The 26,489-nt window shown below is 52.4% G+C and overlaps 2 protein-coding genes across 3 annotated transcripts in view; both read left to right on the top strand.

Moving 5' to 3' along the window:
- On the top strand, nucleotides 1–11,773 carry FARSA (phenylalanyl-tRNA synthetase subunit alpha). Of its 2 annotated transcripts, XM_003814830.5 has the most exons (13): nucleotides 1–425; nucleotides 3,225–3,362; nucleotides 3,447–3,545; nucleotides 3,633–3,751; nucleotides 5,122–5,214; nucleotides 5,306–5,434; nucleotides 5,512–5,627; nucleotides 9,081–9,165; nucleotides 9,252–9,351; nucleotides 9,448–9,616; nucleotides 9,729–9,806; nucleotides 9,990–10,104; nucleotides 11,367–11,773. In XM_003814830.5, exons 1-13 carry the CDS (start codon nucleotides 279–281, stop codon nucleotides 11,503–11,505), a joined length of 1,527 nt encoding a protein of 508 aa, XP_003814878.1. In that variant the 5' UTR covers nucleotides 1–278; the 3' UTR covers nucleotides 11,506–11,773. The 2 variants fall into 2 exon arrangements, with proteins under 2 accessions (XP_003814878.1, XP_063455999.1); XM_063599929.1 differs by lacking the exon at nucleotides 5,122–5,214 and having other exon boundaries at nucleotides 232–425.
- Nucleotides 11,774–11,910: 137 nt separating this feature from the next.
- The window catches only part of SYCE2 (synaptonemal complex central element protein 2), a 23,769-nt gene continuing 9,190 nt past the window's right edge, over nucleotides 11,911–26,489 (top strand). Inside the window, exons 1-2 of the mRNA XM_003814837.6 lie at nucleotides 11,911–15,038; nucleotides 15,944–16,059. Coding sequence (XP_003814885.1) covers nucleotides 15,024–15,038; nucleotides 15,944–16,059 — 131 coding nt within the window. The 5' untranslated portion in view covers nucleotides 11,911–15,023. The remainder of the gene's footprint in view (nucleotides 15,039–15,943; nucleotides 16,060–26,489) is intronic.

Here is a 26,489-nt window from a genome sequence, read left to right as displayed (position 1 = left end):
AGATAAAACTCAAAACAGGGCGGTGCTTCTGACCTTGACATAATCAATTTTACCCCTCTGGTCAACCAGACGCCATTGATGGAGTCAGGGTAGAGGTGGGAACTGAGTCCCATGCACCTTTTGAGGCTCCGTCGCCACACTCAAGATGACGACACATTGAGCCCTTTTCTGCAGTTAGACACATTCAAGATGGCGGTACACACTCCGGTTCCGGTTCCGGTGGCTCAGCAACCCCCGCCCACCCCGGCCCGGACACGCTGAGCACACTGGAAGGAGTCATGGCGGATGGTCCGGTGGCGGAACTGCTGCTTCGGCGGCTGGAGGCGTCTGATGGCGGCCTGGACAGCGCCGAGTTGGCGGCTGAGCTGGGCATGGAGCACCAGGCGGTGGTGGGCGCCGTGAAGAGCCTTCAGGCGCTGGGCGAGGTGAGCCGGGCCCGTGATGCCGGACCGCCTTGCCCTTGCACCTACAGTCCCCTTGCCACGGGCGCTCTACGTCCAAGCCAAATTCCCTCAGGCCTAGTTTGGGGTAGCTGTATATGTGTCCACTCCGGGATGTGCGGGCGGGAAGTGGGACGAGTGAGGGCCCAGACGCACGGATGTTCCTCATGCAATAAACGTTTATTGAGGCACGGTCAGCGTGGGTAGAGGGTACGATGATGGACGAGGAAGCGCGGTTGCTGCCCTCACGCAGGTTGCGACGTAATAGGAAGGTGCGTCAAGAACCAGAGTGATGGGGGAAAACAGGGGTCCCAGCTGTGACAGCTGACCCAGCCTTGGGGGTCAGGGAGAGCGGCCTGGTGCAGGTGACGGCTGAGTCTGTTCTCTGTTGAGGAAAGTGATAGCACTTTAGAGATCAGTGGCCGGGATCTTGGGGGATGGCAGGCGGCAAGGGAGACCAGCATAGCTGTAATTGCAAAGCCTCTTAGGTCTTTACCTCATGAGGGAACTGGGAAGCGATAGCAGGAGCTAGAGCCGGTCAGATGAGTGTGCTATCCACATCACCTTTGGGAAGAATTGGCATGGACAGGACTGGAGGTGAAGGGATGAAAGAAGAAGCTGGCACTTCCCCAAGCTGGAGGGCATGATGTCTGGCTATGGGAAGGAAGCTTGGGGGAGGTGGGGAAGGCGTGGGATTCAGGACAAGGCAGGGGGCGCACAGATGAAGTCCAGCCTTCTGACTTGGGCAAGTGGACAGTGACAGAGTCACAGGAGTAGGATGCTGAGGGGCCCGTGGGCCACCCAGAAGGCTAGATCCATGGGGCCAGGATCTGGGCTGTTTATCCGTAGAGCTCATGTTCTGTGCCCCACTTTGGTCTCAGCTTGTTTGTCCAATCCATTCCATAATCCTGGCTGATGGCCATGTTATTCCCATTTTGCAGATGTGACAACTGATGGTCAGTAACATAATCAGTGTGAATAGAAGAGGCCGATGAGCCCAGATTTGAAATTAGGCACTCAGGCTGCAGAGCCCATAGTCCTCAATGCAGAGGAGAGATGGCAGCTGTGTTGTGTGGGGTGACAGTGCCTTGATCAATATGATCTGACATTTGTATACGTCACAGAGGGTTAAATAATACAAGGAGGTGAGGTTCAATCTAATGACAGTAATAGCCATAAAAATAATTATAGTAATTAGAATTTATGCCGGGTGCAGTGGTCACACCTGTAATCCCAGCACATTGGGAGACCAAGGCGGGTGGATCACGAGGTCAGGAGTTCAAGACCAGCCTGGCCAAGATGATGAAACCCTGTCTCTACTAAAAATACAAAAAAAAATTAGCCAGGCGTGTTGGTGGGCACCCGTAATCCCAGCTACTTGGGAGGCTGAGGCAGAGAATTGTTTGAATCAGGAGGTGGAGGTTGCAGTGAGCCGAGATCGCACTCCAGCCTGGGCGACAGAGCGAGACTCCGTCTCAAAAAAAAAAAAAAAATTTATACAGTGTTTGTCACGTGGTAGGCACTATATATTCTTTCTGAGTATTAATTTAGCTACTCCTTAAAATCATCTGAGGTAGAACCCATCACACCTTTCTCTTATGGATGAGAAGAGTCACTGAGAGGTTAAGCAACTTTCCTGAGGTCACACAGTAAGTGAAGGGCAGAGTTGGGATTAGAACGAAGTGGGAGCCAGGCCCTGTGCACTCTACTTACCCTTGTTGTCCTTGTCTTCATGACTCTGGACCTGGAACCTCAGTTTTTGTTTGTAATGTGGACCTCCAGGGCCCGTCTCTGACATTCTGGGCACTGACATGTGAACATTTAAACATGGAGACAGGCTGGGTATGGTGGCTCATGCCCATTATGCCAGCACTTTGGGAGGCTGAGGAAGGAGAATCACTTGAGGCCAGGAGTTTGAGACCAGCCTGGACAACATAACAACACCCTGTCTTTAAAAAGTAATTTAAAGGGCTGGGCACGGCGGCTCACGCCTGTAATCCTAGCACTTTGGGAGGCGGAGTCGGCCAATTACGAGGTCAGGAGTTTGAGACCAGCCTGGCCAACATGGTGAAACCCCATCTCTACTAAAAATACAAAAATTAGCTGGGGGTGGTGGTGGGCACCTGTAATCCGAGCTACTCAGGAGGCTGAGGCAGGAGAATCGTTTGAACCCGGGAGGCAGAGGTTGCAGTGAACCGAGATCACACCATTGCACTCCAGCCTGAGCGACAGTGCAAGACTCCGTCTCAAAAAAAAAAAGTAATTTAAAAATTAACCAGGTGTGGCGGCGCATGCCTGTAGTCCCAGCTACTCGGGAGGCTGAGGCGGAAGGATCGCTTGAGCCCAGGAGGTCCAGGCTGCAGTGAGCTATGATCACACCACTGCACCCAGCCTAGTGACAGGGTGAGAACCCCTCTCAAAGAAAACAAAAACAAACAAAAAAATGTGGAGACAAATCAGTTCACCTAATTTTTCTCATTCAAATCTGTCACAGGTTCAAAACCGACAGAATTTGTCTTCTGCCAGGTAACATCTTTAGTGGTGTACTTTACCCTGGGAGGTGTAAACTATCATTATTACTACCCCTGTGTTACATAAGGGAAATGGAGACACAGCAAGGGGAAGTCTTTCCCTTGCGACCACTTGGCTGTAAAGTTGTATAGTTGGGATGTGAAGCTAGCTTTAAGGGCTGTGCTTTCAACCTGGGACCCAGCGCTGCAGAAAGGGGATGCCTGGCTCTGAGCCTCACCCCTGCCTGGACCCTCTCCCCACATTTCCCTCTAGGTCATCGAGGCTGAACTTCGGTCCACCAAGCGCTGGGAGCTTACTGTGGAGGGCGAGGAGATTGCCCGGGAGGGCAGCCATGAGGCCCGTGTGTTTCGAAGCATTCCCCCAGAGGGCCTGGCCCAGAGCGAGCTTATGGTAGGAGCTGCGGGGTGAATGGGGAGTGAGTGATGGGATGAAGGTGGCCCTCGTGCCCCACTCACTGCAGCCTCTCTTTTCCAGCGACTGCCCAGTGGCAAAGTGGGCTTCAGCAAGGCCATGTCCAACAAGTGGATTCGGGTGGACAAGAGTGCGGCTGACGGGCCCCGGGTGTTCCGAGTGGTGCGTTCCTGCTGGCTGGTCAGGGGGCAGGTGGACGGGCACGCGGGCCCCTGGCCCTCACACCCCTCACACTCCTTATCCTGGCAGGTGGACAGCATGGAGGATGAGGTGCAGCGGCGGCTCCAGCTGGTCCGGGGGGGACAGGCTGAGAAGCTGGGGGAGAAGGAGAGGAGCGAGCTGAGGAAGAGGAAGCTGTTGGCTGAAGTGTGAGTGGGTGCCCCCTGCAGGCTCAGGACCCCACCACCTGTGAAGCATGGTGGAGACATGGTGGGAGGGAGACATCTTGCCCACACCAAGCACAGGTGTGGCCAGTTTCCTCCCAGCACGCTTAATGCCATAGTTGTCAAGCCTACATGCCTTGGGGTCTTTGCCCATGAGGACCCTTCTGCTGAGAACTGTTTTCCCTCTGATCTTCAAGATAGGCTCCTCATCAAGTCTCTCTCCTGTGTCCCCTTAAAGAGGCCACCCTGACAGCCCTCCTCTCCCCTTGAGTTCCATGAAGCCCATCGCCCCTAGTCTTCATCTTTGGTGCTTGTTCATTTCTTTCACTGTCCTTAGTGTGGTCCAAAGTTTAATGAACACACACCAGACAGGCTTCTGGAACCTAGATGGGCTAGGGGCCGTCCTCTCACAGGACAAATGTCCCCTTTGAGCAGACACAGAGTGGCAGAGAGAAGAGACTAGAGCTGGGATGCCTAACTGAAGTTCGGGCTCTGTCACTTAACTAGTTTTATGACCTTGGCCAAGTCACCTGGCCTTTGCGGTCTCCGTTTCCTTATCTATAAAATAGCCTGGGCCAAGTGTGTGGCTCACGTGTATAATCCCAACTACTCAGGAGGCTGAAGTGTTAGGATCACTTGAATCCATGAATTCAAGGCCAGCCTGGGCAACATAGAGAGACCCCCATCTCAAAGAAAAAGGGGCCAGGCACGATGGCTCATGCCTGTAATCCCAGCACTTTGGGAGGCCGAGGCGGGCAAATCACCTGAGGTCAGGAGTTCGAGACCAGCCTGGCCAACATGGTGAAACCTCGTCTTTACTGAAAATACAAAACTTAGCTGGGTGTGGTGGCGGGTGCCTGTAATCCCAGCTACTCTGGAGGCTGAGGCAGGAGAATCGCTTGAATCTGGGAGGTGGAGGATGCAGTGAGCTGAGACCGTGCCATTGCACTCTAGCCTAGGCAACAAGAGCAAAACTCTGTCTCAAAAAAGGAAAACAAACAAATAAAAAAAACTGCCCTCTTTCCGGGGCTTGTGGGGAGACTTTCGCAGAACAGAGCCTGGCACAGAATAAATCTACTAGACTTTCCCTAGTATCATCACTCAGTTGTGTACTTAGCACCTTGAACAGACCCTGGCACACATTAGGTTCTCAATAAGTGTTGAATGAATAAGTGAGTGAATACAGGGAGATACGGCATGGTCACATAGGAACATTTCAGGTAGTGATAAATGTCAGGATGGAAATAAAGCAGAGTGACTTGGTAGGTAGCATGGGGATCCTCATCAGACGGGAGATCAAGGAAGTCCTCTAGGAGGAGATGGCAGTGGCGTCCCCTTCCTTCCCCTGGCCACAGGACCCTGAAGACCTACTGGGTGAGCAAAGGCAGTGCCTTTAGTACCAGCATCTCCAAGCAAGAGACAGAGCTGAGCCCAGAGATGATCTCCAGGTAGTGGGCAACCGCAGGGTCAGGGCAGGTGGGAGCTGGGGCAGGGGGCAGGGGCGGGCAGCCCTTACCAGGCCCTTGCATCCTCCCCCAGTGGCTCTTGGCGGGACCGGCCCTTCAAGCCCTACAACTTCTTGGCCCACGGTGTCCTCCCCGACAGCGGCCACCTTCACCCGCTGCTCAAGGTCCGCTCCCAGTTCCGACAGATCTTCCTGGAGATGGGGTGAGCACAGGGCTGGGGGCGGTGCCTGGTGCTTCTGCTGGGTACAGGCAGGGCAGTCAGGCTGCGTCTCCCACCAGGTTCACCGAGATGCCGACTGATAACTTCATTGAGAGCTCCTTCTGGAACTTTGACGCCCTCTTCCAGCCCCAGCAGCACCCAGCCCGTGACCAGCACGACACCTTCTTCCTTCGAGGTGGGTCAGCCCCTAGGGCCTCCCTGAGACATGAGAGACACCAGGCCACGGCGGAGCCTTTACAGGATGGGCATCCCATTTGATCAAATTAGGTCTAGAACTGGGCATGGTGGTGTGCACCTGTAGTCCGGCTATTTGGGAGGCCAAGGCAGGAGGATTGCATGAGCCCAGGAGTTCAAATCCAGCTCAGGCAACATAGGGAAGAATCTACCTCTAAAAAAATTAATTGAGTTAAATTTAAGTCCATCCTTGTTGGATGTGTCAAGCTCTGTTCTCATTATGCCACCTGCAGTCTTTTTTTTTTTTTTTTTTTTGAGACAGGGTCTCACTCGGTCGCCCAAGCTGGAGTGTGCAGTGGCACGATCTTGGCTCGCTGCAAACTCTGCCTCCCAGGTTCAAGCGATTCTCCTGCCTCAGCCTCCCGAGTAGCTGGGATTACAGGTGCACACCACCATGCCCAGCTAATTTTTGTATTTTTAGTAGAGATGGAGTTTTGCCATGTTGGCCAGGGTGGTCTCAAACTCCAGTCTGCCTTGGCCTCCCAAAGTGCTGGGATTACAGGCGTGAGCCACCTCACCTGGCTTTTTTTTTTTTTTTTTTTTGAGACAGTCTCATTCTGTCGCCCAAGCTAGAGTGCAGTGGCATGATCTCAGCTCACTGCAATTTCCACCTCCTGGGTTCAAGCGATTCTCCTGCCTCAGCCTCCTGAGTAGCTGGGATTACAGGCACCCGCCACCACGCTCGGCTAATTTTTGTGTTTTTAATAGAGATGGGGTTTGCCATGTTGGCCAGGCTGGTCTGGAACTCCTGACCTCAAGTGATACTCCCGCCTCAGCCTCCCAAAGTGCTAGGATTACAGGCGTGAGCACCACGCCTAGCCCAAAATTAATGAATTTTTGTTTTGTTTTGTTCTCACTATGTTGCCCAGGCTGGTCTCAAACTCCTGATCTCAAACAGTTTTGCCTCAGCCTCCCAAAGTGCTGGGATTACAGGCGTGAGCCCCCACACCCTGCCTGCCCCCATGTCTTCTTTGGGCATTCCAGGCCGTGCACACCTCAGGGCCTTTGCTTATGTTCCGTCTTTAGCCAAGAGCTGTTTTCTCCCAGATCTTCAAGGCAGGCTGCAGCCTCAAATCTCTGCTCACGTGTCACCAGAGACAGGCCAGCCTAACACTCCCGGGCTCACCCCGAGTTCTACAGAAGCCCTTCTCCCCTAGTGTTCATTCTTCTGTCCCATTTCTTTCTTTCATTGCCCTTAGCACCGTCTGAAATGGAATGACTTCCCACAATGGGGTGGCCTTCCTGACCAAGAGGGCAGTTGAGGTCATTGGGTGCCGGCTTACCTGGCCAGAGGAGCAACATCATTCTTGTCATTATTGTCATAGCACCCAAAACTTACTAAGCACTCATCACATACTAGCCACTATTCTAAACTTCCTGCCAACTACTGGAAGCAGTACTGTTACCCCTTTTTACAAAGAAGGAAACTTGGCCAGCCTCAGTGGGTATAATCCCACTGTTTGGGAGGGCAAGGGAGGAGGATCGCTTGAGCCCAGGAGTTTGAGAACAGCCTAAGCAACATAGAAAGACCCATCTGTACAAATAAAATTAGCTGGGCATGGTAGTGCACGCCTGTAGTTGCAGCTACTCGGGAGGCTGAGGTGAAGGATTGCTTGAGCCTGGGAGTTTGAGGCTGCAGTGAGCTATGATTGCATCACTGCACTGCAGGCCAAGCAACAGAGCAAGACTTTGTCTCTTTAGGCCGGGCGCGGTGGCTCACGCCTGTAATCCCAGCACTTTGGGAGGCTGAGACGGGCGGATCACGAGGTCAGGAGATCAAGACCATCCTGGATAACACAGTGAAACCCCGTTTCTACCAAAAATACAAAAACAATTAGCCAGGCGTAGTGGCGGGCGCCTGTAGTCCCAGCTGCTCGGGAGGCTGAGGCAGGAGAATGGTGTGAACCCTGGAGGCGGAGCTGGCAGTTAGCCGAGATCGTGCCACTGCACTCCAGCCTGGGTGACTGAGCGAGACTCCGTCTAAAAAAAAAAAAAATTTTGTCCCTTTAAAAAAAAAAAAAGGCCGGGCGCGGTGGTTCACGCCTGTAATCCCAGCACTTTGGGAGGCCGAGGCGGGCGGATCACGAGGTCAGGAGATCGAGACCATCCTGGCTAACACGGTGAAACCCCGTCTCTACTAAAAATACAAAAAATTAGCCGGGCGTGGTAGCGGGCGCCTGTAGTCCCAGCTACTCGGGAGGCTGAGGCAGGAGAATGGCGTGAACCCGGGAGGCGGAGCTTGCAGTGAGCCGAGATCGCGCCACTGCACTCCAGCCTGGGCGACAGAGCGAGACTCCGTCTCAAAAAAAAAAAAAAATAGGCCGGGCGCGGTGGCTCACGCCTGTAATTCCAGCACTTTGGGAGGCCACGGTGGGTGGATCGAGACCATCCTGGCCAACATGGTGAAATCCCATCTCTACTAAAAATACAAAAATTAGCTGGGCATGGTGGCGTGTGCCTGTAGTCCCATCTATTCAGGAGGCTGAGGCAGGAGAATCACTCAAACCTGGGAGGCAGAGGTTGCAGTGAGCCGAGATCGCGCCACTGCACTCCAGCCTGGGCGACAGAGCGAGACTCTGTCTCAAAAAAAAGAAAAAATAAAAAGATCGGGCGCAGTGGCATAATCCCAGCACTTTGGGAGGCCCAGGCAGGCGGTTCACTTGAAGTCAGGAGTTCGAGACCAGCCTGGCCAACATGGTGAAACCCCACGTCTACCAAATATAAAAAATTAGCTGTGTGTGGTGGTGCACTTCTGTAATCCCAGCTACTCGGGAGGCTGAGGCAGGAGAATTGCTTGAACCTGGGAGGAGGAGGTTGCAGTGAGCCGAGATCATGCCACTGCACTCCAGCCTGGGCAACAGAGCAAGACTCCATCTCAAAATACATAGATACATACGTACATACATAAATAAAGCCCAGGTGCAGTGGCTCATGCCTGTAATCCCAACACTGGGAGGCCGAGGTGGGTGGATCACCTGAGATCAGGAGTTCGAGACCACCCTGACCAACATGGCGAAACCCCATCTCTACTAAAAATACAAAAATTTCCCGGGTGTGGTGGCAGGCACCTGTAATCCCAGCTACTTGGGAGGCTGAATCAGGAGAATTGCTTGAACCTGGGAGGTGGAGGTTGCAGTGAGCCAAGATTGAGCCATTGTACTTCAGCTGGGCCAACTGAACAAGACTCTGTCTCAGAAAAAAAGAACCCAAAAAAGCCACACACAAATGAGAAAACTGAGGCACGAGAATCGCTTGAACCTGGGAGGCAGAGGTTGCAGTAAGCCCAGATTGCACCACCGCACTCCAGCCTGGACAACAGTGAGACCCTGTCTGAAAAAAAAAAAGGGGTGGGAAATGCTCGTTGACTGACCTGATGTTGCTCTGTCCTGCCCAGATCCAGCGGAGGCCCTGCAGCTCCCAATGGACTATGTCCAGCGGGTCAAGCGGACCCACTCTCAGGGCGGCTACGGCTCACAGGGGTGAGGCAGGACTTACCTGGTATGGAAGGGAAGGAGGCTGGGGACCCCTGGGCCATTGCATGGACTTCCCACCTTCCCTCCTGAAGGTACAAGTATAACTGGAAGCTGGACGAGGCCCGGAAAAACCTACTGCGAACCCACACCACATCAGCCAGCGCCCGTGCGCTCTACCGCCTTGCCCAGAAGGTGCGGTTGGCCCAGGCGGGGGCCCCAGTGGGGAGAGGGTGCTGTCAAAGGGACCTTCTGACCCATACCTGGGCCTGGCTCGGTTGTCACCCCTAGAAGCCCTTCACTCCGGTCAAGTACTTCTCCATCGACCGCGTATTCCGGAATGAGACCCTGGACGCCACGCACCTGGCTGAGTTCCACCAGATCGAGGGCGTGGTGGCGGATCATGGTCTCACCTTGGGCCACCTCATGGGCGTTCTGCGGGAGTTCTTCACCAAGCTGGGTGAGCAGGGGGGCAGGGGTGGGCCATGGTGGTGAGGCAGCGGGCAGGTGTGTTGATCACCAGCATTATCCTCCAAACCCCTGCTCTCCTGCCCGCCCCCCACTTCCTGCAGGTATCACGCAACTCCGCTTCAAGCCAGCCTACAACCCATACACAGAGCCCAGCATGGAGGTGTTCAGCTACCACCAAGGTCAGGGTGGGCCCTGGTACTGGGGTGGGAGGGAGGTCTCAGGCTACTATGGTTTGGCCGGGGTCCCCCCATTGCCATGCCTGTACCCCACCTCCCAAGCTCACCACCTAGACCCAGAACCTGTACCAGCAGTGCCCAGAAACTCAACACGCACTGCCCGTCTTCTCTGTCCTGCCTCTGCAGGCCTGAAGAAGTGGGTGGAGGTCGGAAACTCGGGGGTCTTCCGTCCAGAGATGCTGCTGCCCATGGGGCTTCCCGAGAACGTGTCGGTCATTGCCTGGGGCCTCTCCCTGGAGCGGTAAGTGCCCAAGTGGAAACTCGGGGTGTCCAGCTGCCTCAAACAACTCTCCAGGTGTAGGGGCCTGCGTGGTTTCAGCACCACCCATTCATTCATCCAATGGACAAAACTTTCATCGTAAGTACAAACTGAATGCTCGGCCCCATGCTGTGAACGTGACAGCTTACGTCCCTCCCTCTGAATCTGGGGTCCCAGTGGAGCGAGAAGGATGATAACTAGCAAGACCAACAAGTACATCAGGCCAGGCGTGGTAGCTCATGCCTGTCATCCCAGTGCTGTGGGAGGCCAAGGCAGGAGGATCGCCTGAGCCAGGAGTTTGAGATCAGCCTGGGCAATAGAGCAAGTCTCCGCCTCTACAAAGAATAAAAACAGGCCAGGCGCGGTGGCACATGCCTGTAATCCCAGCACTGTGGGTGGCTGAGGCAGGTGCATCAACTGAGGACAGGAGTTCGAGGCCAGCCTGGCCAACATGGCGAAACCTCATCTCTACTAAAAATATAAAAATTAGCCTGGTGTGGTAGCAGGTGCCTGTAATCCCAGCTACTTAGGAGGCTGAGGCAGGAGAATCGTTTGAACCCAGGAGGCAGAGGTTGCAGTGAGCCAAGATCATGCCACTGCACTCTATTGTAGTCTGGGCAACAGAGTGTGACTCTGTCTCCCGTCTCTACTAAAACTACAAAAATTAGCCAGGCACTGTTGCGTGCGTCTGTAGTCCTAGTCCTAGGTACTCGGGAGGCTGAGGTATGAGAATCACTTGAACCTGGGAGGCGGAGGTTGCAGTGAGCTGAGATTACGCCACTGCACTCCACCCTAGGTTACAGAGTGAGACTCTGTTTCAAAAAAACAAATGCACTCAGCAAAAGAAGACAGAAGTGTGTACCAGGGCAGTAAGTGGTATAGGGAGGGCTAAGGCAACTACGTGGTCAGTGAAGGCATCATGGAGGAAGAAGTGCCACCTTAGCAAAATCGAGGTAGATAAAGAGGTAAACCATGAGAGTATCTGGGGAAGGGTGTCCCAAGTAGTGGTCACAGTCAGTTCAAAGGCCCAGAGGTGGGAATGTGCTTTTTGTATTAGGAGAAGAGTGAGGAGGCTGGTGTGGCTGAAGGCGGAGGGTGAGAGGTGATAGAGCAGTTGGCGCAGGGCCCTGTGGGTCATGGGGAGAACTTGAACTTTTCCTCTGAAGAAGATGGGAGCCATGGAAATCTGAGCAGAAGGGTGCACGTGCTGACCTCATGATAAACTCTGTTCCCTCCCCCACAAGCCCAACGATGATCAAATATGGCATCAACAATATCCGGGAGCTGGTGGGCCACAAGGTGAACCTGCAGATGGTGTATGACAGTCCCCTGTGCCGCCTGGATGCCGAGCCGAGGCCCCCTCCCACACAGGAGGCTGCGTGACATGGGCCACTCTAGGACAGGTCATCCTCCCGAGTCCCTGCTGCTGCGCTCCTTCGCATCCCTGGCCAGTGACCTTGTATTTATGAGGCCTCTGTGAGGCCAGCACCCACCTTCCTCTTTCCCACCTGTCCCAGGACCAGAATCCCAGGGACAAAGGACTGGGTAGCAGGTTCCTTCTGTTGTCCTGTGTGGTGTGTCTACTGTGAGGGTGGGCCCTGAGGAGACCTGTGGGCCACCTACTGTCTAATAAAGTGGGCAGTTGCCCCCATCTGGTGGCTTTCCTTAGGGGTGAGGGGTCTTGTTGGGTCCCTCTAGCTCAGTGTGCCACTTGATGGTCAAAATTCTGGGTACTGGGCTGGGCGAGGTGGCCCGCGTCTGTAATCGCAGCACTTTGGGAGGCTGAGGCGGGCGGGTCACGAGGCCAGGCGATCGAGACCATCCTGGCTAACAGGGTGAAACCCCGTCTCTACTAAAAATACACACACACAAAAAAAGTCTGGGTACTGAGCCAGGCACAGTGGCTCACTTCTGTAATCCCAGAACTTTTGGGAGGCCAAGGTGGGTGGGTCACTTGAGGTCAGGAATTCAGGAGCAGCCTGGCCAACGTGGTGAAATCCCGTCTCTACTAAAAATAAAAAAATTAGGGCCGGGTGCGGTGGCTCATGCCTGTAATCCCAGCACTTTGGGAGGCCAAGGCGTGTGGATCACGAGGTCAAGAGATTGAAACCATCCTGGCCAACACGGTGAAACCCTGTCTACTAAAAATACAAAAAATTAGCCGGGCGTGGTGGCGGGTGCCTGTAGTCCCAGCTACTCAGGAGGCCGAGGCAGGAGAATGGTGTGAACCTGGGAGGCGGAGCTTGCAGTGAGCAGAGATCGCACCACTGCACTCCAGCCTGGGCGATAGAGCAAGACTCCGTCTCAAAAAAAAAAAAAAAAAAAAAAAATTAGGCTGGGCGTGATGGCTCACGCCTGTAATTCCAACACTTTGGGAAGCTGAGGCAGGCAGATCACTTGAGGTCAGGAGTTCGAGAGCAGCCTGGCCAACGTGGTGAAAACCCGTCTCTACTAAAAATACAAAAAAAAAGCTGGGCGTGGTGGTGAGCACCTGTAGTCCCAGCTACCCGGGAGGCTGAGGCACGAGAATCGTTTGAACCAGGAGGTGGAGGTTGCAGTGAGCCAAGATTGTGCCACTGCACTACAGCCTGGGTGACAGAAGAAGACTCTGTTCCAAAAAAAAAAAAAACAAAAAACAAAAATTAGCCAGGCATGATGGCAGGCACCTGTAGTCCCAGCTATCTGGGAGGCTGAGGTGGGAGAATCACTTGAACCCAGGAGGTGGAGGTTGTAGGGAGCTGAGATCACACCACTGCACTCCAGTCTGGGCCACAGAGTGAGATCTGTCCCCCAAAAACAGAAAACAAAAATTAGCTCAGCATAGTGGCTCATGCCTGTAATCCCAGGTACTCCAGAGACTGAGGTTGATCACTTGAGCCTGGGAGGTCGAGGCTGCAATGAGCCGTGATTACACCACTGCACTCCAGCCTGGGCAACAGAGTGAGACCCTGTCGTTAAATACAATTTATGTGTCTAAATAAACACAAGTACCCTGGAATCTTACCATTTCCATCAAATCTGAACTTTGGCTGTGTAGGGATGAAGAGAAAGCTTCCTTATTGCCCTCTGAAGTTTCACTAAAAATTACTGAGAAAAGGCAGATTAATAAGAGAAAAGGAATACGAATGTATTTGATCATAGTGTTACCTGACAAGCCTTCAGAATGAAGATCCAGAGATACAGGGGAAACTGTGTTTTTGTTTTGTTTTGTTTTGAGACGGAGTCTGGCTCTGTTCCCTGGGCTGGAGTGTAGGGGCGATCTTGGCTCACAGCAGCCTCAGCTTCCCAAGCAGCTGGGATTACAGGTGCCCGCCACCATGCCTGATTAATGAAAAGTGTCTTATGCTTAGGTTCAACAAAGTTTGAACACCCAGGTAGAAATTTGATTGGACAAAAAGGGTTTGTCGTGGTTCATACTTGTAATCCTGACACTTTGGGAGGCTGAGGCGGGTGGATCACTTGAGGCCAGGAGTTTGAGACCAGCCTGAGCAACATGGGAAAACTCCATCTCTACTAAAAGTACAAAAATTAGCTGGGCATGGTGCATCTGTAATCCCAGCTACTTGGTTGGCTGAGAATCGCTTGAACCTGGGAGGCCAAGGTTGCAGCGAGTTGAGATCTTCCCACTGCACTCCAGTGTTGCCTGGACAACAGAGCAAGACCAAAAAAAAAAAAAAAAAAAAAGCCGGGGGTGTCATCTAATACTAATAGGCTGAGTGGGGAAACCCAGCAAGGCCTGTCTGTCTAGATTCTTCTTGGAGTCTCAGGAATGCATGCTCAGAGAGGCCAAGAAGAATCTAGATAGATAGGCCTTGTGTGGGGCAGAAACTTCTTTGAAACGGGGGTCTTATGACCTACAGTCAATAGGGTAGATCAGATAATTTCTTCTTTTTTTGAGACAGCACTTTGGGAGACCAAGACGGGAGGACGACTTGAGCCCAGGAGTTGGGGATCAGCCTGGGCTTAGCACAGTGAGATCTCATTTCTACAGGAAAAAAATATATAATTATGTGTGCGTGTGTGTGTGTGTGTGTGTGTGTATATATATATATATATATATATATATACACACACAATCTTTTTTTTTTTTTTTGAGACGGAGCTTCACTCTGTCACCCCGGCTGGAGTGCAGTGGCGTGATCTCAGCTCACTGCAACCTCTGCGTCCTGGGTTTAAGCAATTCTCCTGCCCCAGCCTCCCGAGTAGCTGGGACTATAGGCGCCCGCCACCACGCCCGGCTATTTTTTGTATTTTTAGTAAAGACAGTTTCACCATGTTGGCTAGGCTGGTCTCGAACTCATGACCTCAGGTGATCCACCCGCCTCGGCCTCCCAAAGTGCTGGGATTACAGGTGTGAGCCACCGCGCCCGGCCAGAAAAATATTTTTAAATTAGAAGGGCGTGGTGAATGACACTGCTACTCAGGAGGCCGAGGCAGGAGGATCGCTTGAACCTGGGAGGTCGAGGCTGCAGTGAGCTGTGATCGCACCACTGCACTCCAGCCTGGGCGACAGACCAAGATCTTGTCTCAAAAAAAAAAAAAAATTGTTATGGAGAATATTTTCCAAGGCAGAGTGGATGAAGTTAGAAGCACCGAATAAATACAGGACTCTGAGATCCGTATAACCTGGGCGCCTCGTGGAACCCAGGAGCCTCACAGGGGCACACAAGCGCACCCAGAGCGCGCCCTCTTGTTCCCAAGGGGCGCCGACTGCGCGCGCAGCCCCCGGACCGCGAAACTGCTGCTTAACGGTCGGCCCCGCCCAGTTGGCCGCTCAAGTTCTCAAAGGGGGCGGGGCCGGGAGCACGCGTCACAACACACTCGCCGCGGGAGCGCAGCTGGCCAGGGGCGGGGTCGGCGCATGCGCAGAGGGTGCGAGCTTGAAGGCGGGAAAATACGTAATGGAGCGACAGGGAGTACGCGGCGCTTGTTTCCTTCTCGCGCGTGGGGCGGGCGGACAGATAGGCAGGGAACGGCTGCGATCCCAGCCATCTCCAGCGGACCCGAGCCCGGCCGCTTGTCCTTTGCCATTGGGGCTCCCTCTCATCAGGCCTGGCCTCAAATTTCCTGACTGACTGAACCCGGCCCTGACTGACGCACTGACGGGTCTGATTTCCACACATGGCGCGTGGCCGGAACGGAGTAGAGAAAGACACAAACACCCACGCACCGCACCCGTTTCTTTCATTTCTTTTCTTTTTCTTTTTTGAGACGAAGTATCACTCTGTCGCCCAGTCTGGAGTGCAGTGGCGTGATCTCGGCTCACTGCAACCTCTGCCTCCCGGGTTCAAGTGATTCTCCTTCCTCAGCCTCCCGAGTAGCTGGGATTACAGGCACGCACCACCACGTCAGCTAATTTTTGTATTTTTAGTAGAGACGGGGTTTCACCATATTGCTCAGGCTGTTCTCGCACTCCTGACCTCGTGATCCGCCCGCCTCCGCCTCCCAAAGTGCTGGGATTACAGGCGTGAGCCACCGCGCCCGGCCTCATCTCTTTTCTCCTACCTCTTCTCCTTTCTCGAAGGACTCCAGCCAACACACATACCAGTTAGGAGCCCAGGTCCTCCAGTTACATTCCCACAGCCCTGCCCTCACCCGGCCCCTCTAGGTCTGGTGTCCTGGTGTCCCCTAGGGACAGAGTGTCCTTTCACCCCATGCCCCTGCCCTCATGGCACCTGCCCCAGCCCTGCCCGTCTTTCCTGCGGGTCCCCACCGTCCCGCAGCAGCACATCAAGGTGACCAGAGTTGAAGGGTCGGCAGGAGGGCGATCTGTTCACTCCTCATCCTCCCTCCTTGGCCTCCGTCCTGACTGTGCTTGCAGGTGGACGTGCCCCATGTGAAATGCAAAGACCAGGAACCGCAGCCCTTGGGGGAGAGCAAGGAGCATCCGCGGTGGGAAGAGAACTGCGAGGAGGAAGCTGGTGGAGGGCCAGCTAGGTGAGGAAGATCCCAGCCCTATGGGTCTACACAGGCCCCTGGGTCCCTCTCATTCACCCTTTTCTTCCACAAGGCTATGCCAGTGTCTGCTGCTTTTTTTTTCCCTCCTAACACAGCGTCTTGCTTTGTCACCACGCAGTGGCATGATCACGGCTCACTGCAACCTCCACCTCCCAGACTCAAGTGATCCTCCCACCTCAGCCTCCGAAATGGCTGGGACTAGAGGCGGGCCAGAATGTCGGGCCAATTTATTAAAAAATATTGGCCAGGTGCAGTGGTTCACACCTGTAATCCCAACACTTTGGGAGGCCAAGGCGGGTGGATCACCTAAGGTCGGGAGTTTGAGACCAGCCTGACAAACATGGAGAAACCCCGTCTCTACTAAAAATACAAAATTAGCTGGGCATAGTGGCACATGCCTGTAATCCCAGCTACTCAGGAGGCTGAGGCAGGAGAATCGCTTGAACCCAGGAGGTGGAGGTTGCAGTGAGCTGAGATGGCGCCATTGCACTCCAGCCTGGGCAAAAAGACCGAAACGCTGTCTCAAAAAAAAAAAAAAAAAAAAAAAGCCAGGAGTGGTGGCTTATGCCTGTAATCCTAGCACTTTGGGAGGCCGAGGGGGGTGGATCACAAGGTCAAGAGATGGAGACCATCCTGGCTAACATGATGAAACCCCGTCTCTACTAAAAATACAGAAGTTAGCTGGGTGTTGTGGCGCACGCCTGTAGTCCCAGCTACTCGGGAGGCTAAGGCAGGAGAATCGCTTGAACCCCAAAGGCAGAAGTTGCAGTGAGCCGAGATCATGCCACTGCATGCCAGCCTGGCGACAGAGTGAGACTCCGTCTCAAAAAAAAGAAAAAAGAAAAATTTAGTAGGCCGGGCACGGTGGCTTACGCCTGTAATCCCAGCACTTTGGGAGGCCAAGGCAGGCAGATCATGAGGTCAGGAGTTTGAAACCAGCCTGGCCAATATGGTGAAACCCTGTGTCTACAAAAATTAGCCAGGCATGGTGACAGACACTTGTAATCCCAGCTACTCAGGAGGCTGAGGCAGGAGAATTGCTTTAACCTGGGAGGCAGAGATTGCAGTAAGCCAAGATTGTGCCATTGCATTCCAGCCTTGGTGACAGAGCAAGACTCTGTCTCAAAAAAAAAAAAAAAAAAGTATATATATAGTAGAGGCTGGGCGCAGTGGCTCACGCCTGTAATCCCAGCACTTTGGGAGGCTGGCTCTGGCAGATAACTTGAGGTCAGGATTTCGAGACCAGCCTGGCCCACATGGTGAAACTCCGTCTCTACTAAAAACACAAAAATCAGCCAGGCGTGGTGGTGCATGCATGTAGTCCTGGCTATTCAGGAGGCCAAGGCAGGAGGATCCCTTGAGCCCAGGAGTTTGAGACCAGCCTGGGCAACAGAGGGAGACATATCTCTCCGAAAAAAAAAGAAAGAAAGAAATGAGCGTGGTGTGGTGCGGTTGCACACACCTGTGGTCCTAGCTACTTGGAAGGCTGAGGTGGGAGGACCACTTGAGCCTGGGAGGTCGAGGCTGCAGTGAGACGTGATTGCTTCACTGCACTGGAAGAGCAAGACCCTGTCTCAAAAATAAATAAGTGAATAATGTGATTTCAACTGGTGGCAAGTAAGTGGAATGAAGAAACAAAATATAGTAAGGAGCAAGTAGAGTGACAGGGACCTTAGAGCAGTTGGAGAACTCTGAAGAGGTCACATGAGAAGAGGCCAGCCAGGAGGCATTCTGGGCCCAAACCTTCCACGCAGAGGGGGCCACAAGTATGAAGTCCCTCAGGTAGGAATAAGCTTGATGTGTTCTCAAAAGAGCAAGAAGGAGGCTCATGTTGGCCGGGCGCAGTGGCTCAACCTGTAATCCTAGGACTTTGGGAGGCCGAGGCAGGCGGATCACGAGGTCACGAGTTCGAGACCAGCCTGGCCAACATAGTGAAACCCTGTTTCTACTAAAAATACAAAAAATTAGCCAGGCGTGGTGGCGCATGCCTTTAATCCCAGCTACTCTGGAGCCTGAGGCAGGAGAATTGCTTGAACCTGGGAGGCAGAGGTTGCAGTGAGCCAAGATAGCACCATTGCACTCCATCCTGGGCGACAGAGTGAGACCCTGTCTCGAGGAAAAAAAAAAAAAAAAAGGCTGATATGGCAGTATTGTGATTGGCAGCAGGGACACTCCTGTCCTCCAGACAGACATGCTTATACCCTCCTGGTGTTTGCATCTGACCAAACAACAACATGGAAGAGATCATGGTGCTGGGAGACCTTTCCCCTGTGGGCAGCCAGCCTGGAACGGGGAGCCAGGGAAGGTGTCCTTGTAGAAGAGATGTTGAAGCAGAAGGTGTGGGCAGGGTGGGGAAGGAGGGGTTGAGAGAAGAGCTCGTGCGAAGTCCCTGCTTGTGGCATTCGGGGAGCTAAAGGAAGGCCAGTGTGGCTAGGCGAGCGAGTGGGGTACAGGGGTGAGTGCAAGGGGAGGGCTGCAGAAGGGGCCAGGTTATGAGGCATTTTGTGGGCTACAGACTTTATCCTAGAGGTTTTTTCAGTAACAGCTTTGAGATATAATTCACATAGCATACGGTTCACCTTTTTTTTTCTTTTTTTTGAGATGGAGTCTCGCTCTGTTGCCCAGGCTGGAGTGAGGGGGCATGATCTTGGCTCACTGCAACCTCCCCCTCCCAGATTCAAGCAATTCTCCTGCCTCAGCCTCCCGAGTAGCTGGGACTACAAGCATGTGCCACCAGGCCTGGCTTTTTTTTTTATTATTTTTAATTTTTGGTAGAGACGGGGTTTCACCGTGTTAGCCAGGATGGTCTCAATCTCCTGACCTCATGATCCGCCCGCCCCGGCCTCCCAAAGTGCTGAGATTATAGGCGTGAGCCACCGCGCCCGGCTCACCTCCTTGAAGGGTATGATTTGATTGCTTTTCGTATATTCAGAGCTGGACAACCATTCTCATAGTCAACTTTAAAACAGCTTCATCACTCCAGGCCAGATACAGTGGCCTCCCAAAATGCTGGGATTACAGGCGTGAGCCACTGCATCTGGACTTCATCTTTTCAATGGCTGAATAATATTCCACGAGTCTACCACATTTTGTTTATCCACTCATCTGTTGATAGTCATTCGGGTGGTTTTCACTTTTTGGCTATTATGAGCAGCACTGCTATGAAATCCATTTAGAAAAGTTTGTGTGTGGACAGATGATTTCATTTCTTCTGGGCATACTCATACCTAGGAGAGGAACTGCTGGGTCACAGAAGTGACATGCTCAGGTTCCCGTTATAAAAAGATACGGCTGCAGGCCGGGCATGATGGCTCATGCCTGTAATCCCAGCACTTTGGGAGTTCGAGGTAGATGGATCACCTGAGGTCAGGAGTTCAAGACCAGCCTGGCCAACATGGCAAAACCCCGTCTCTACTAAAAATACAAAATTAGCCAGGGGTGGTGGTGCATGCCTGTAATCCCAGCTACTTGGGAGGGTTAGGCAGGAGAATCGCTTGAACCTGGGAGGCGGAGGTTGCACTGAGCCAAGATTGCACCATTGCACTCCAGCCTAGGCAACAAGAACAAAACCCTGTCTCAAAAAATATTAATAAAAAAATATGGCTGCTTTGTGGAGAATGGTTGGGAGGGAGAATGTGTGGGTGTAGGGAGGTCTAGTGGGAGGCTTTTATGGGGGGTGTGTGGGGGGTGGCCTTTAGCAGGGCAGATGGAGGAAGTGCCTTGTGCCATAAGACACAGGAAGGGGATGAGGGAGGATGTTTCCTGGCCATGATGTACTGGGGCCAGCTCCTACCGGCTTGAAAGAGCCGATTCTACACATCTCTTCCCAACTTGGCATTTAGCGTCTTCATGTTGGTAGCCTGAAATTGGCTAATGGTGGGAGGCTCTGCACCACGGAAATTGGCAAACACTACGAATCAGGGCTTCCCCCCCATCACACAGCCAGTTGCTAAATGCTTACAAGCACATCACTGCTGTCTGCTTTCCAGCTTGTGGTGGTTTCCAGTAGGTGGTGGCTTCTCTGGCAGAGACAAGAACATGAGTTCTGTGTTGTCCTTGTTTATCTGAGCCACTTTCGGTGGCCAGGGACATCCACATGTCCAGGATGCAGTTCAACTTTCTGACCCGGAACTCGGGGTGGGGTGAGGGTCTGGAGATGGTTCTGTGGGAGTCACTGTTTCAGCAGCAGCTGTGGAATGAATGAGCTCACCTGGAGAAGGAGTGAGAGGAGGGTCAGGACAGGGCCCTGAGGACTCTAGGCAGAAAGCAAGCCAGCTTCCCTCTCCTCGCACATTCCTCTGCTGGAAAGCAGGCCACGCGTGAAATGGTTTATAGGTGTGTGCTATCAATTGGAGACCAAAAAAAAGGGAAGCAATGGTTGAAGTCGTTTGTTTGCTAATACCTTACTGCGGAATAGCATGTTTAGACCAGGATCTGTGTAGTGAAGAGATACAGACCGCTGCAAATCATTTAGAGACTTCAAGGAGCTCCACAGGAACCCTGGGCCAAAAAACAGATGGATTAAAACCAGTGCAGGGGCCAGTTAATAGATCCAGCAGCAGATACTCAGCAACATGATTAAAATGTTAACACGTTTCCAGAGAGAAAAGGAGAGGTTGAGGAACTGGCTCATCAGCTTCCATTCAAACCTTCCCCCTTCCTGGCTGTACTTCAGCAAAACATTGTTTTGCCCAAGCGCCATAGATTCTGTTGTGTTCCCCCCTTGAATGTTTGATTAGCTTGCCTCCTCTCCCGGGACTGCCACCCGCGGTGGTCATAAGTGGCTGGCGGATTGTTTACTTGTATATCTGTTAGAGGCCACGGAGGGAGGGCCCCACCAGCGGGCAGTTCTGGCTCAGTCGCCTGCCAATCACAGCTTTACCTGGAGCGAACAGATGGTCTCTTCGCTTAGACCCATTTCCTCCGCAGCTCCTGGGCCCCCTGCCAGCGTGGGCCCTGCTTGGGAACTATGTCCTAATCCTCGCAGCCAAATTAGGGACTTCTTAGAAGGACAGACCATAATAGATGAACGCAGCGCTGTGTTCACAGCCCCCAGCCCACTGCCCAATCCGGGCGCAGGCCATGCACACCCGACGTGCTGTGTTGGGCTGACTTGCATTCTCTGGCCTCGGTCCAGGGTTCGGCAACAGAAGCCAGCCTAGGAACCGGGAAAGCCAGCAGAGAGGACACCACGCATTTTGTTTGTTAAAGTTAATTGGTGAATGCAGGCCCAGGGAAGCCTATGATTCATTAGCATCCTGATTAATATGCAGCTGCTGAGTATTAAGAAAAATGAAATCGAAAGGGATAAATCCCCAAAGGAGAGGTTGGAAAAATAAAGAAGCTCTCAGCAGACATCTGATACAGGCCTTTGTCCTACCATGAAACTCGAATTAGCTGAATTCAAGTGATTTTTTTTTTTTTTACTGTTTGCTTAGCTGCCATGAAAACCGGTTCCAGCCTCATCCCTTGAGCCTTAAAAAGGAGCAGCTCTGAACCATTAGCAGCTCAAGCAGGTTGTGAACAATCACACAAAAAGAAACACCTGGTGCTCTCATCGATTTTAATTTTAGGGTCTGAAACTGTTGAGAGCATCCAGGAGAGGCTGAGACAACAAGGTGAACTGGGTACGAGGAGGTGTGGGAGCCCCAATGTCAGTGCTGCATTCATTTAGATATTCAGCAAACTGATGAAGCCTTTGGGGTGCTGCAAAACAAATGAGTAGGGTGTAGTCTGCACCCTCAAGGTGTCGTGCGCTGGAGGGGACTGATGTTCATAAACTTTGGCAGCTTTGTGACCAGCAAGGCCTAGGTATAGCGGGGGTAGAGAAGCAAAAGTTCCAAATGTTCCATTATGAAGGAGGCAGGAAGGGAAAGTCATTCCAGGCAAAGGCTGACATGTTTGGGGAAATTGTGGTAGGTCCCCAATTGCTGCAGATGGAGGGGCTGTAGAAAACAGTAAGGCTAGATCGGGCTTGGTGGCTCACGCCTGTAATCCCAGCACTTTGGGAGGCCAAGGCGGGCAGATCACGAGGTCAGGAGTTCGAGACCAGCCTGGCTAACATGGTGAAACCCTGTCTCTACTAAAAATACAAAAGTTAGCTGGGTGCAGTGGTGGGCACCTGTAATCCTAGCTACTTGGGAAGCTGAGGCAGGAGAATTGCTTGAACCCGGGAGGCAGAGGTTGCAGTGAGCCGAGATCGTGCCACTGCACTCCAGCCTAGGTGACAGAGCAAGACTCTGTCTTGAAAAAAACAAACAAACAAAAAAGAAAACAGTAAGGCTGCACTGGGCACGGTGGCTCACGCCTGTAATCCCAGCAATTTGGGAGGCCAAGGCAGGTGGATCACCTAAGGTCAGGAGTTCAAGACCAGCCTGGCCAACATGGTGAAACCCTATCTCTACTAAAAATACAAAAATTAGCTGGGTACGATGGCAGGTGCCTGTAATCCCAGCTACTCAGGAGGCTGAGATGGGAAAATCACTTGAACCTGGGAGATAGTGGTTGCAGTGAGCCGAGATCGTGGCGCTGCACTCCATCCTGGGCAGCTGAGCGAGACCTCGTCTAAAAAAAAAAAAAAAAAAAAAAAAAAGGCAAAAATAGGCAGGCATGGTTGGTAGGCACCTGTAATCCCAGCTACAGGGGAGGCTGAGGTGGGAGAATTGCTTGAACCCAGGAGGTGGAGGCTGCAGTGAGCCAAGATCATGCCACTGCACTCCAGCCTGGGCGACAGAGTGAGACCCCTTCTCAAAAAAGAAAAAAGAAAGAAAAAGAAAAAAACCCATTAAGGCTGGAAGAGAGGGTGGAGGCCAGGGCCCTGGAAGGCCTTGTATGCTGTGTGAAGGAATTTAGACTTGATCTTGTGGCTGGTGGGGACGGTTTTAGGCTGACAAACAGGAGTAGGAAATCAGATTACAGTGTAGAATGTCACTAGGGGCTGACACTGTGGCTCACGTTTGTAATCTCAGCACTTTGGGGGCCGAGGCAGGATTTTTTGAGGCCAGGAGTTTGAGACCAGCTTGGGTAACATAGCAAGACCTCCATCTATACAGAAAAATTAAACAAAATTTAGCCAGGAGTAGCGGTACCCGCCTGTAGTCCTAGATATTCAGGAGGCAGAGATGAGAGGATCACTTGAGCCTGGGGGAGTTCAAAGTTGCAGTAATTGTACTGATGTACTCCAGCTTGGCAATGTAGCAAACCCTGTCTTCAAAAGAAAAAAAAAGGTCAGGCCGGGCGCAGTGGCTCATGCCTGTAATCCCAGCACTTTGGGAGGCCGAGACGGGCGGATCATGAGGTCAGGAGATCGAGACCATCCTGGCTAACATGGTGAAACCCTGCCTCTACTAAAAATACAAAAAATTAGCCAGGTGTGGTGGCGGGCGCCTGTAGTCCCAGCTACTCGGGAGGCTGAGGCAGGAGAATGGCATGAACCTGGGAGGCAGAGCTTGCAGTGAGCCGAGATCGTGCCACTGCACTCCAGCCTGGGGGACAGAGCGAGACTCCATCTCAAAAAAAATATATATATATAAAAGGTCAGGCGCGGTGGCTCATGCCTATAATCCCAGCACTTTGGGAGGCCGAAGCAGGCGGATCACTTGAGGTCAGGAGTTTGAGACCAGCCTGGCCAACATGGTGAGACCCTGTCTCTACTAAAAATACAAAAATCAGCCGGGCGTGGTGGCGTGTGCCTGTAGTCCCAGCTACTCAGGAGGCTGGGGCATGAGAATGACTCGAGCCCAGGAGGTGGAGGTGGCAGTGAGCTGAGATTGCACCACTCCAGCCTGAGCGACACTCCAGCCTGTCACTCCAGCCTGAGCGACCGAGTGAGAGTCTGTCTCAAAAACAAAATAATAACAAAATTTTTTACAAAAGAAAATTTCTTACAAAAGAAAAAAAATTTTTTTTTACATAAAATTTATTACAAAATTTTTTACAAAAATAAATAAGTAAATAAAATAAAGGTCCCTATGGCCTAGTTGAGAAGTGAAAGTTATAGAGCTGCTAATGATGGTAGATTTAGAGACATTAAGAAGGTAGGGCCGGGCATGGTGGCTCACGCCTGTAATCCCAGCACTTTGGGAGGCTGAGGCAGGTGGATCACGAGGTCAGGAGTTGGAGACCAGCCTGGCCAAGATGTTGAAACCCCGTCTCTACTAAAAATACAAAAATTAGCTGGGTGTGGTGGCAGGTGCCTGTAATCCCAGCTACTTGGGAGGCCGAGGCAAGAGAATCGCTTGAACCCGGGAGTTGGAGGTTGCAGTGACCTGAGATCACTCCACTGCACTCTAGCCTGGGCAACAAAGCAAGACTCTGTCTCAAAAACAAATAAATAAAAAGGCTGGGTGCAGTGGTTCATGCCTGTAATCCCAGCACTTTGAGAGGCCGAGGCGGGCGGATCACCTGAGGTCGGGAGTTTGAGACCAGCCTGACCAACATGGAGAAACTCCGTCTCTACTAAAAATACAAAATTCGCCGAGTGTGGTGGTGCATGCCTGTAATCCCAGCTATTCGGGAGGCTGAGGCAAGAGAATCGCTTGAACCCGGGAGGCGGAGGTTGCGGTGAGCCGAGATCGTGCCATTGCACTCCAGCCTGGGCAATAAGAGTGAAACTCCATCTGAAAAAAAAATTAATTAAAAATAAAAATAAAAAAACAAAGAAGGTAGAAATGAGGGGATTTTGAGACAGGATGCAGAGGGACAGAGAGAAGCTGGACTCTAGGCTTGCTGCTAAGTTTTGAGCTTGGGAACCAGGTGGCTTTTTATGTCATTAACTAAGGGAATGGAAGATGAAATCGGGTTGCCTGGGAGATGACGCTTTTGGTTGTGCAAATGTGGAGTTTCAGATGCCTTTGAGACAGCCATGTGGGGAGGCTGGGAGGTTTCATATATTCTTGGGTGCTCAGGAGAGAGGCATGGGCTGGGATGACAGAATTTAGATGATAGAATCCAAAGTGTGGATGGTAATGGAAAGTACTTGCAAGTCATTTACTTATTAGCACACATTTATTGCTTCTCTCATGAGGGGTAAGTACTGAAGATACAAAGATGAAGGATGGCCCTGGCCCTTCAGCAGACTACAGGGGGAGGCCAAGGTGTAAACAGTGAAACCGTAGGTGCTGTGTGCACCTAATCCAGCCAAGGAACACTTTCTGGAGGAGACAGGACGTAGGTGGGAAAGGGGACTGTTCAGGGATCCCATGCTACGGGAATGAATGCCTTTGGAGAATAATAGCCTGTGCATTGCGGAATGGTGGCTGGGATATTAGCTGCAGGGGCCAGCAGGGAGGAGGCATGGAGGCCTCACTGCAGAGCAAGTGTGTGATTGAGGGTGTCTGGCAAGAAGACAGCAGAGGCCCAAGCACAGACCTCTGGGATACCACATGTCGGGAGTAGCAGGGAAGGGTGGTCAGCAGTGCTGGCTGCTGCCAAGAGGTCAGCATGTCACTCTGAGATGTCTATCGGTCTAACCACAAGGTCATGGTGACTGTGGTAGGAGCTGTTTCATTTGAGAACCGGGGGAGGAACCTGATTACAATGGACTGAAAAGTGAATGGGGGTAAGAAAATAAGCCCAGGATGGCCGGGCGCGGTGGCTCACGCCTGTAATCCCAGCACTTTGGGAGGCTGAGGTGGGCAGATCATGAGGTCACGAGATGGAGACCATCCTGGCTAACACGGTGAAACCCTGTCTCTACTAAAAATACAAAAAATTAGCCGGGCGTGGTGGCGGGCGCCTGTAGTCCCAGCTACTCGGGAGGCTGAGGAAAGAGAATGGTGTGAACCCGGGAGGCAGAGCTTGCAGTGAGCTGAGATCATGCCAGTGCACTCCAGCCTCGGTGACAGAGCGAGACTCTGTCTCAAAAGAAAAGAAAAGAAGCCCAGGGTGAGACTCTCTCTCTCTCTCTAAAAAAAAAAAAAAAAAAAAAAGCCCAGAAAATTTAAGCAGCTCCTTCTAGAACCTTGGCCTTGATGGGGAGGAAAGAGGGAGGTGGCCGGCTGGGGGAGACCGGGTGGAGAGGGGAGGGGTGTATATGTGTGTTGTGGTTGTTTTGTTTGTTTGTTTGAAACAGGGTCTCACTCTGTCGCCCAGGCTGGAGTACAGTGGCATGATATCATCTAGGCTCCAGTGCAGTGGCATGATCAAGCTTACTGCAGCCTTGACCTCCTGGGCTCAAGTGATCCTCTCACCTCAGCCTCCTAAGTAGCTGGGACTACAAGTACACACCACCACACTCGGCTAATTTTTGTGTTTTTTGTAGAGATGGGGTTTTGCCATGTTGCCCAGGCTGGTCTCAAAACCCTGAGCTCACGATTCACCTGCCTTAGCCCCCCGAAGTGCTGGTATTACAGGCGTGAGCCCACTGTGCCTGGTTGAGATAGCTGAGATTTATTTTTATTTTATTTTAT

This window comes from Pan paniscus, chromosome 20, assembly GCF_029289425.2.
Source record: "Pan paniscus chromosome 20, NHGRI_mPanPan1-v2.0_pri, whole genome shotgun sequence".
Classification (NCBI taxonomy): Eukaryota; Metazoa; Chordata; class Mammalia; order Primates; family Hominidae; genus Pan; species Pan paniscus.
This window is presented reverse-complemented; position numbering and strand designations above follow the sequence as displayed.